Consider the following 10,802-nt stretch of genomic DNA (forward strand, 5'->3'; position numbering starts at 1 on the left):
CAGGCTGGATGAATCAAATTGAATGCTGGGAGCTGATGACCTCAGAGGCTGGCTAATGAGTAACACCTGGCTAGTGTAACAACATCTTACCATCATTATTCTGACAGGTGGTTGGTGTGTGCGTCTGTCTGTATATTTGTGTGTGAGTGTGTGTATATCACTCACAGCTGTACTTCGAGCAGTACGCGCTTGTCCTCCCCTACATGTATCCTCCAGCTGCAGTCCTCTCCCTCTCCATACCACTCTGGCCAGTTAGGAGACAGGATAACACCCCCTGGACCTGCCAGGTCCCCCCCACACAGAGCTGGGGAGGGGAAAGGGAGAGAGGGGGAGGGGGGAGAGAAAAGGTGAGGAGAGGGTGAGGGAGGAAGGGAGGGAGGGGAGAAAGAAGGGGGAGAGTGATTAAATATCCCAATTAAACAGTGTCTCAGTAACACTGTGATATCAGAACTCTCTCAACACACACACACACAACCACACACACTCCAATCTCCTTCCCACACATACCTTTGCAGAGTGGTTCCGTGTCGTTCCAGTATGGATCTCTGGCATTGATACACTCTATGACGGGCGGCCCCTGCTCCAGGGAGTGACCAGGATCACAGCTGAACTGCACCACAGCTCCAACACCATAGACCTGGTCAGTGGTGCTGAAGTTACCATTCTGCAGGTAGGGCTCATAACAGTGCCCACGCTCAAAAGCTGCAGAGGGGGAGAGGGGGAGGAAAGGAAAGGAGAGGGGGAGGTGATGGTTGAGGAGAGGAGAGGGGGAGGACAGGAGGATGAGAGAACTGAGGTTAGACAGAAAGGTTATGAAATAATGTGTTTATACATGTGTGTGTGCTCTTACCTTCATAACGGATGTTGAAGCCTGTATTGTGGTTAGGTTGGTCTGTGATGAACTGAACCCTGACTGCTGGACCCTCACTGATCACCCCTTCAAATGGTATTGGACCACCCCGCCCAGAGTCAAACAGCACCACAGACCCAGCATCCAGACCGCTCCATAACACAAGTCTGGGGGGGAGAAATGTAAATGTATTATAGCACAATCACAGGTTACACATTCAAAGCTCAAACACACCCTCTCTCTCTCGCTCTCTCTCTCACCTGTCAGTGGGTTCGAGGGCCAGTCTCTCCAGGTGCAGGTGTAGTCTCTGTGCAGTGGGGGCCTCCAGGGACCAGGAGCAGGAGCGGTCATGGGTGGCGGTGGGACCCAGGCGGGGAGAAGGGGACAAGATTCTCCCTACTGTAGCGTTTTTCACTGACCCTCCACACAGCGCTATGGAGGAACAGGTGTGATGGTGATGATTAGAGTTGATGTGTCTCCCCAGCTCTGCAGCTGAGCATGTTGTTGCTCCAGACTGCAGCAAAGCATTGAAATGAGGGTGTGTGTGTTCCTGTGTGTGCGTGTCTCCCTCTCCTCCCTACCTCTACAGCTTGGCTCCTTGCTGCTCCAGACAGGCAGAGATGTGTTGAGACAGATGAGTGCCACTGCCCCCTGCAGGTGGTAGCCCATATGGCAGTGGAAGCGGGCAGTGCCCCCTGGCAGCAAGTCCAGCACGGACACCTCCCCAAAGTGAGGCCTCCTCGGCAGGGCACAGCTCAGACGGAATACTGCCAGGGGGAAAGAGAAGGGTAGAGTGAGAAAGATAGAAGGTAAAATAAGAAGAGAGAAGAGGAGCGAGAGAGATTTCCATTCTCTATGCGCTTATCTCAAATCCTTTTTCACCTTAGTCTATTTTATGCTATTCTATTCAATAGTTGGCTTCCTGGTCTAATTTGATCTGAGATGACTACTACTCTCTCCTCTTCTATCCTATCATCTCTCCCTTCTGCTAAATCCTTCTCCCTCCTGTCTCCTGATTCTGCCTCGTCGACCCTACTCTCCTCCCTTACCGCATCCTATGACTCGCATTGTCCTCTTTCATCCGGGCCGGATCGGCTCGCCTGTCCTGCTCCGTGGCAGAGTGACTCATTGTGAGCTTACAGAACAGGCCTGCGGGCAGCTGAACGAAAATGGAGGAAAACTCAACTTCAGGAGGACCTATTATCCTTTCACTCCCTCCTCTCTGCCTTCTCTTCCTCTGTATCCGCTGCTAAAGCCACTTTCTACCACTCTAAATGTCAAGCTTCTGCCTCTAATCATAGGAAACTTTTTTACACCTTCTCCTCCATCCTTAATCCTCCACCCCTCCCTCTCTGTGGATGACTTTGTCAACTACTTTGAAAATAAAGTTCACGACATCTGCTACTTATTCACTCAGCCTATTGAATCCACTGGTCTCACTCACAAAGAACTCCCATATGCCTCTTTCGCCCCTCTCTCTCCAGATGAAATCCTGCGACAAGTGAGGTCTGGCCGCCCAAAAACCTGCCTGCCTGCCCGTTCGACTCCATCCCCTCCTCCAGCCCATCGATGGAGACATTTTCCCATCCCTGACCACTGGCTGCATCACCTCTGACTTCAAAATGGCCTGAGTCGCTCCCCTCCTCAAGAACCCAACACTCGACTAATCTGACATAAAAAACTATAGACCTTTATCCCTTCTTTCTTTTCTTTCCAAAACACTTGAGGGTGCTGTTTCTGATCAACTTATCTCTCTGATCTCATTCTCTCTCTCAGAACGATCTTCTTAACCCTAACCAGTCAGGCTTCAAGACAGGTCACTCAACCGGGACTGCTTTTCTCTGTCACGGAGGCTCTCCACACTGCCAAAGCTGACTTCTGTCCCCATCTTCCTGCCTTCATCACCATGAACCATCAGATCCTCCTCTCCAGCCTCTCAGGGCTGGGCGTCTCAGGCTCTGCCTCCTCCCCAGCCTCTCAGGGCTGGGCGTCTCAGGCTCTGCCTCCTCCCCAGCCTCTCAGGGCTGGGCGTCTCAGGCTCTGCCTCCTCCCCAGCCTCTCAGGGCTGGGCGTCTCAGGCTCTGCCTCCTCCCCAGCCTCTCAGGGCTGGGCGTCTCAGGCTCTGCCTCCTCCCCAGCCTCTCAGGGCTGGGCGTCTCAGGCTCTGCCTTCTCCCCAGCCTCTCAGGGCTGGGCGTCTCAGGCTCTGCCTCCTCCCCAGCCTCTCAGGGCTGGGCGTCTCAGGCTCTGCCTCCTCTCCAGCCTCTCAGGGCTGGACGTCTCAGGCTCTGCCTCCTCCCCAGCCTCTCAGGGCTGGGCGTCTCAGGCTCTGCCTCCTCTCCAGCCTCTCAGGGCTGGGCGTCTCAGGCTCTGCCTCCTCTCCAGCCTCTCAGGGCTGGGTGTCTCAGGCTCTGCCTCCTCTCCAGCCTCTCAGGACTGGGCGTCTCAGGCTCTGCCTCCTCTCCAGCCTCTCAGGACTGGGCGTCTCAGGCTCTGCATGCACAATCTTGGACTGCATCCTACCTGGGCAGGCCGCTCCTACCAGGTGACATGGAAAAGATCTGTGTCTGCACCATGTATTCTCACTACTGGTGTCCCCCAGGGCTAGAATCTCTCCTCTTCTCTCTATACACCAAGTTACTAGGCTCTGTCATATCCTCACATGGTCTCTCCTATCATTGCTATGTGGATAATACTCAACTACTTTCTCCTTCCCCCCTTCTGACACCCAGGTGGCGACATGCATCTCTGCATGCCTGGCAGATATCTCAACTTTGATGTCGGCCCACCACCTCAAGCTCAACAAGAAGGAGCCACTTTTCCTCCCTGGGAAGGCCTGCCCGCTCAAAGACCTCTCCATCACGGTTGACAACTCCAGTGTCACCCTCCGAGACCCTGGACAACACCTGTCATTCTCCGCAAACTTCAAAGCAGTGAATCGCTCCTGCAGGTTCATGCTCTACAACATCCTTAGCGTACAACTCTACCTCACACAGGAAGTGGCGCAGGTCCTAATCCAGGCTCTTGTTTTCTCCCATCTAGACTACTGCAACTCACTGTTGGCTGGGTTCCCCTCTTGTGCCATCAAACCCCTGCAACTTATCCAGAACGCTGCAGCCCACCTGGTGTTCAACCTTCCCAAGTTCTCTCCTGTCACCCCGCTCGCACCTACTACAAGACCATGGTGCTTACCTACGTTACAGCAAGAGGAACAGCCCCTCCCTACCTTCAGGCTATGCTCAAACCCTGCATCCCAACCCGAGCACTCCGTTCTGCCACCTCAGGTCTCTTAGTCCTCCCACCCCTATGGGAGGGCAGCTCCCGCTCAGCCCAGTCCAAGCTCTTCTCTGTCCTGGCATCCCAATGGTGGAACTAGCTTACCCCTGAAGCTAGGATAGCAGAGCCCCAACCAATCTTCCGAAAACATCTGAAACAGTATCTTAAATTATCCTCCTCCTCACCTCGACCCCCCCCCCCCCCCCCCCCAAATAAAATAAAATCCTGAACCCCCCCCTCCTTCTAGCTCGGACTCTACTGAATGTACTTTCTATACCTGTGATATGTGGTTGTCCTACCTATCTTAAAATGAATGCACTAACTGTAAATTGCTTTGGACAGGCCAGACTAATGGTTATATGACTGGACAGGCCAGACTAATGGATATATGACTGGACAGGCCAGACTAATGGTTATATGACTGGACAGGCCAGACTAATGGTTATATGACTGGACAGGCCAGACTAATGGTTATATGACTGGACAGGCCAGACTAATGGTTATATGACTGGACAGGCCAGACTAATGGTTATATGACTGGACAGGCCAGAATAATGGATATATGACTGGACAGGCCAGAATAATGGATATATGACTGGATAGGCCAGAATAATGGTCATATGACTGGACAGGCCAGAATAATGGATATATGACTGGATAGGCCAGAATAATAGAGAGAGGAGAGGACAGGCCAGGTGAAAGGCAAGTAGTTTGCCACGTTAGCTCCATCTATCCATTCCTGTCCTATCTGAACTGACACAGACAGTACACCAGTGTGAGATGACAGAGGAAGACATTACAGGTGACACACACACACACACACACACACACACACGAGATGAAAACCAATTAATCACAGCTAATCAGTTAATTGATACGACATCCAATCACAGTGCTAATTGATTACAAAACCAGATTAAGTGGTTAGGCCATTAATAGATCAGGTAGACAGAGAATCAACAGCCCCTTAGTAGATAGGACCTAATGAAGGCTTTGAATTAAAAACATGAACAATTTTGTGTGTGTGTGTGACTGTGTGTGATTGTGTGTGTGTGTGTGCTCACTTTGGTAGTGTAGCTGGAACATGCCCATGCTCCCATCAGGCGAGGAGCGGTAGTATACTGAGATGATATTGGTCGGACTTCGGATCACCTGACCCTCCACCAGCAGTGTGTGATTGGCCAGAACCAGCAAGGCCCCGCCCTCATCCACCCCTCTGATTGACAGCTGCTCTCCCTCTGACAGATTCACACTCTTCACCTAAGAGAGAGAGAAGAGCGGGGTTGAGAGTAAGGAAAGAGAGAGGCAGACAGTGCGAGATAAAGGGGAGAGGCAGACAGTGCGAGATAAAGGGGAGAGGCAGACAGTGCGAGATAAAGGGGAGAGGCAGACAGTGCGAGATAAAGGGGAGAGGCAGACAGTGCGAGATAAAGGGGAGAGGCAGACAGTGCGAGATAAAGGGGAGAGGCAGACAGTGCGAGATAAAGGGGAGAGGCAGACAGTGCGAGATAAAGGGGAGAGGCAGACAGTGCGAGATAAAGGGGAGAGGCAGACAGTGCGAGATAAGGGGGAGAGGCAGACAGTGAGTGAGAATTCTCAGAAACCATGTTATAGATACTGTTAATGACACTGCACACCTCTTCTGAGATCTCTTCTCAGAGCTTGACTGCAATAAAGAGGACCTGGAACAGCACCAGTGTTGTGTGGAGGAAGGCCCGAGAAATTGCCAAAGACTCCAGCCACCCAAGCCATAGACTGTTCACTCTGCTGCTGTCCGGCAAATGGTACCGAAGCATAGGGTCCCGGACCAACAGACTCCAAGACAGCTTCTACCCCCAAGCCATAGGACTGTTGAATAGCCAGACTGCTAAATGTCAATTAATGGTACCCGAACTATCTGCACTGACTCAATCTTGCACTGACCCTACGCACACTCACTAGACTATATATACACACACACCATATACACACACTCACTCACTCACACACACTACACCGTCACTGCTACTCTGTTCTATATTTTACTCTTATTATTAACTATCCTGATGCATAGTCACTTTACCCTGCCTTCATGTACATACAGTATCTACCTCAAATACCTTGTACCCCTGCACATTTTTCTGGTACTGGTACTCCCTGTTTATAGCTCCACATTGATCTGGTACTGGTATTCCCTGTTTATAGCTCCACATTGATCTGGTACTGGTACTCCCTGTTTATAGCTCCACATTGATCTGGTACTGGTACTCCCTGTATATAGCTCCACATTGATCTGGTACTGGTACTCCCTGTTTATAGCTCCACATTGATCTGGTACTGGTACTCCCTGTATATAGCTCCACATTGATCTGGTACTGATGCTCCCTGTATATAGCTCCACAGTGATCTGGTACTGGTACTCCCTGTTTATAGCTCCACATTGATCTGGTACTGGTACTCCCTGTATATAGCTCCACATTGATCTGGTACTCCCTGTATATAGCTCCACATTGATCTGGTACTCCCTGTATATAGCTCCACATTGATCTGGTACTGGTACTCCCTGTTTATAGCTCCACATTGATCTGGTACTGGTACTGCCTGAATATAGGCACTTGTCATCTCCCGTCTGGATTACTGCAACTCGCTGTTGGCTGGGCTCCCTGCCTGTGCCATCAAACCCCTACAACTCATCCAGAACGCCGCAGCCCGTCTGGTGTTCAACCTTCCCAAGTTCTCTCACGTCACCCCGCTCCTCCGCTCTCTCCACTGGCTTCCAGTTGAAGCTCGCATCCGCTACAAGACCATGGTGCTTGCCTACGGAGCTGTGAGGGGAACGGCACCTCCGTACCTTCAGGCTCTGATCAGGCCCTACACCCAAACAAGGGCACTGCGTTCATCCACCTCTGGCCTGCTCGCCTCCATACCTCTGAGGAAGCACAGTTCCCGCTCAGCCCAGTCAAAACTGTTCGCCGCTCTGGCACCCCAATGGTGGAACAATCTCCCTCACGATGCCAGGACAGCGGAGTCAATCACCACCTTCCGGAGACACCTGAAACCCCACCTCTTTAAGGAATACCTGGGATAGGATAAAGTAATCCTTCTAACCCCCCCCCCCCCCCCTTAAAAGATTTAGATGCACTATTGTAAAGTGGTTGTTCTACTGGATATTATAGGTGAATGCACCAATTTGTAAGTCGCTCTGGATAAGAGCGTCTGCTAAATGACTTAAATGTAAATGTAAATGTATAGCTCCACATTGATCTGGTACTGGTACTCCCTGTATATAGCTCCACATTGATCTGGTACTCCCTGTATATAGCTCCACATTGATCTGGTACTCCCTGTTTATAGCTCCACATTGATCTGGTACTCCCTGTTTATAGCTCCACATTGATCTGGTACTGGTACTCCCTGTTTATAGCTCCACATTGATCTGGTACTCCCTGTTTATAGCTCCACATTGATCTGGTACTGGTACTCCCTGTTTATAGCTCCACATTGATCTGGTACTGGTACTCCCTGTTTATAGCTCCACATTGATCTGGTACTGGTACTCCCTGTTTATAGCTCCACATTGATCTGGTGCTGGTACTCCCTGTATATAGCTCCACATTGATCTGGTGCTGGTACTCCCTGTATATAGCTCCACATTGATCTGGTACTGGTACTCCCTGTATATAGCTCCACATTGATCTGGTACTGGTACTCCATGTATATAGCTGCACATTGATCTGGTACTGGTACTCCCTGTATATAGCTCCACATTGATCTGGTACTCCCTGTTTATAGCTCCACATTGATCTGGTACTGGTACTCCCTGTTTATAGCTCCACATTGATCTGGTACTGGTACTCCCTGTTTATAGCTCCACATTGATCTGGTACTGGTACTCCCTGTATATAGCTCCACATTGATCTGGTACTGGTACTCCCTGTTTATAGCTCCACATTGATCTGGTACTGGTACTCCCTGTATATAGCTCCACATTGATCTGGTACTGATGCTCCCTGTATATAGCTCCACAGTGATCTGGTACTGGTACTCCCTGTTTATAGCTCCACATTGATCTGGTACTGGTACTCCCTGTATATAGCTCCACATTGATCTGGTACTCCCTGTATATAGCTCCACATTGATTTGGTACTGGTACTCCCTGTTTATAGCTCCACATTGATCTGGTACTGGTACTCCCTGAATATAGCTCCACATTGATCTGGTACTGGTACTCCCTGTATATAGCTCCACATTGATCTGGTACTCCCTGTATATAGCTCCACATTGATCTGGTACTCCCTGTTTATAGCTCCACATTGATCTGGTACTCCCTGTTTATAGCTCCACATTGATCTGGTACTGGTACTCCCTGTTTATAGCTCCACATTGATCTGGTACTGGTACTCCCTGTTTATAGCTCCACATTGATCTGGTGCTGGTACTCCCTGTATATAGCTCCACATTGATCTGGTACTGGTACTCCCTGTATATAGCTGCACATTGATCTGGTACTGGTACTCCCTGTATATAGCTGCACATTGATCTGGTACTGGTACTCCCTGTATATAGCTCCACATTGATCTGGTACTCCCTGTATATAGCTCCACATTGATCTGGTACTGGTACTCCATGTATATAGCTGCACATTGATCTGGTACTGGTACTCCCTGTATATAGCTCCACATTGATCTGGTACTCCCTGTTTATAGCTCCACATTGATCTGGTACTGGTACTCCCTGTTTATAGCTCCACATTGATCTGGTACTGGTACTCCCTGTTTATAGCTCCACATTGATCTGGTACTGGTACTCCCTGTATATAGCTCCACATTGATCTGGTACTGGTACTCCCTGTTTATAGCTCCACATTAATCTGGTACTGGTACTCCCTGTATATAGCTCCACATTGATCTGGTACTGATGCTCCCTGTATATAGCTCCACAGTGATCTGGTACTGGTACTCCCTGTTTATAGCTCCACATTGATCTGGTACTGGTACTCCCTGTATATAGCTCCACATTGATCTGGTACTCCCTGTATATAGCTCCACATTGATTTGGTACTGGTACTCCCTGTTTATAGCTCCACATTGATCTGGTACTGGTACTCCCTGAATATAGCTCCACATTGATCTGGTACTGGTACTCCCTGAATATAGCTCCACATTGATCTGGTACTGGTACTCCCTGAATATAGCTCCACATTGATCTGGTACTGGTACTCCCTGTATATAGCTCCACATTGATCTGGTACTGGTACTCCCTGTATATAGCTCCACATTGATCTGGTACTGGTACTCCCTGTATATAGCTCCACATTGATCTGGTACTCCCTGTATATAGCTCCACATTGATCTGGTACTGGTACTACCTGTATATAGCTGCACATTGATCTGGTACTGGTACTCCCTGTATATAGCTCCACATTGATCTGGTACTCCCTGTATATAGCTCCACATTGATCTGGTACTCCCTGTGTATAGCTCCACATTGATCTGGTACTCCCTGTGTATAGCTCCACATTGATCTGGTACTCCCTGTTTATAGCTCCACATTGATCTGGTACTGGTACTCCCAGTTTATAGCTCCACATTGATCTGGTACTGGTACTCCCTGTATATAGCTCCACATTGATCTGGTACTGGTACTCCCTGTATATAGCTCCACATTGATCTGGTATTCTTGTGCATTTTATTTTATTCCTCGTGTTAGTTATATATATATATTTTTTTTTCTTTTTGTTTTACTCTGTATCATTGGGAAAGGTTCATCAGCAAGCATTTCACTGTAAAGTATACTGCAGTTTAATTTGGCGCATGTGATAAATACAATTTGATTTGATTTGACTTGGAGGGCAGGGTGCTGTACCAGCAGACATCACTAGGGGTCAGAGACAATCCTGAGATCAATACAGAGTCAACAATCACAACGCAGTCTGTGTGTCAGTGTCTGTGTCATTGACTATATTTTTTATATCGAAAGTAAGCGTACGTTATTTAAAACACCTGGTTTTCTGAGCAATCTTTCAAATTATTAGGACATGTAAACAGCTTAATCTGCGTTCCAGCGGTGTATTTGATCTGCTCATGTATGCATCTTATAAGTAGTTTTCACATACAAACTTATGCATGTAACAGCGCATGCGTGTATGTCTGTGTCAGTGCATGCGCATGCGTGTGTTTGTGTTGTTTACCTGTAGCTCGACTCCATAGCCTGTGTACACAGTGACGGTGTATGTACAGTGTAGGAATGTTCCATCTGGGAGGGGGGGGGTCGTCAGAAGAGTCTATGTATCCCTCGGGGTCGGAGAAATTCACCATACAGCCAGACACAGCTAGAGATAAGAGGACAAACATCGATTTAACAATCCAATATTTGAGAAATGTATTTCACAGTGTAATCCAGGATGCTGGTGAGATAAGCACATCTCTGTCTTCAGTGAGAGAAAGGTAGACAACATAAACAACTGCTTTCTGTAAAAGGACAGGGTGTTCTCTGACATTGATGATGCTCCAGTCTAGTCTAATGCAGAGGTTGGAACCGGTTCAGGGAACAGAACTGAAAACCAGAAAATAACGACATTGTTCAAGGAACAGAACCGGGAACGAAAGTGATCAATACTGTTCTGGAACAGAACCGTTATTTTAAAAGCATGGAAACCGGTTAATAAAGTATTGTTTATGTTCCGGGTATATTTCCCAG

The 10,802-nt window shown here is 48.8% G+C and overlaps 1 protein-coding gene across 1 annotated transcript in view; it reads right to left on the reverse strand.

The window, feature by feature from the left end:
• LOC115187236 (seizure 6-like protein) overlaps positions 1-10,429 on the reverse strand; it is a 26,121-nt gene extending 15,692 nt beyond the window's left edge. Inside the window, 8 exon segments of the mRNA XM_029746349.1 lie at positions 166-304; positions 508-702; positions 851-1,017; positions 1,111-1,282; positions 1,432-1,617; positions 5,189-5,384; positions 10,294-10,356; positions 10,358-10,429. Coding sequence (XP_029602209.1) covers positions 166-304; positions 508-702; positions 851-1,017; positions 1,111-1,282; positions 1,432-1,617; positions 5,189-5,384; positions 10,294-10,356; positions 10,358-10,420 — 1,181 coding nt within the window. The 5' untranslated portion in view covers positions 10,421-10,429.
• Between the last annotated feature and the right edge of the window lie 373 nt (positions 10,430-10,802).

This window comes from Salmo trutta, unplaced genomic scaffold, assembly GCF_901001165.1.
Source record: "Salmo trutta unplaced genomic scaffold, fSalTru1.1, whole genome shotgun sequence".
NCBI classification, from domain to species: Eukaryota; Metazoa; Chordata; class Actinopteri; order Salmoniformes; family Salmonidae; genus Salmo; species Salmo trutta.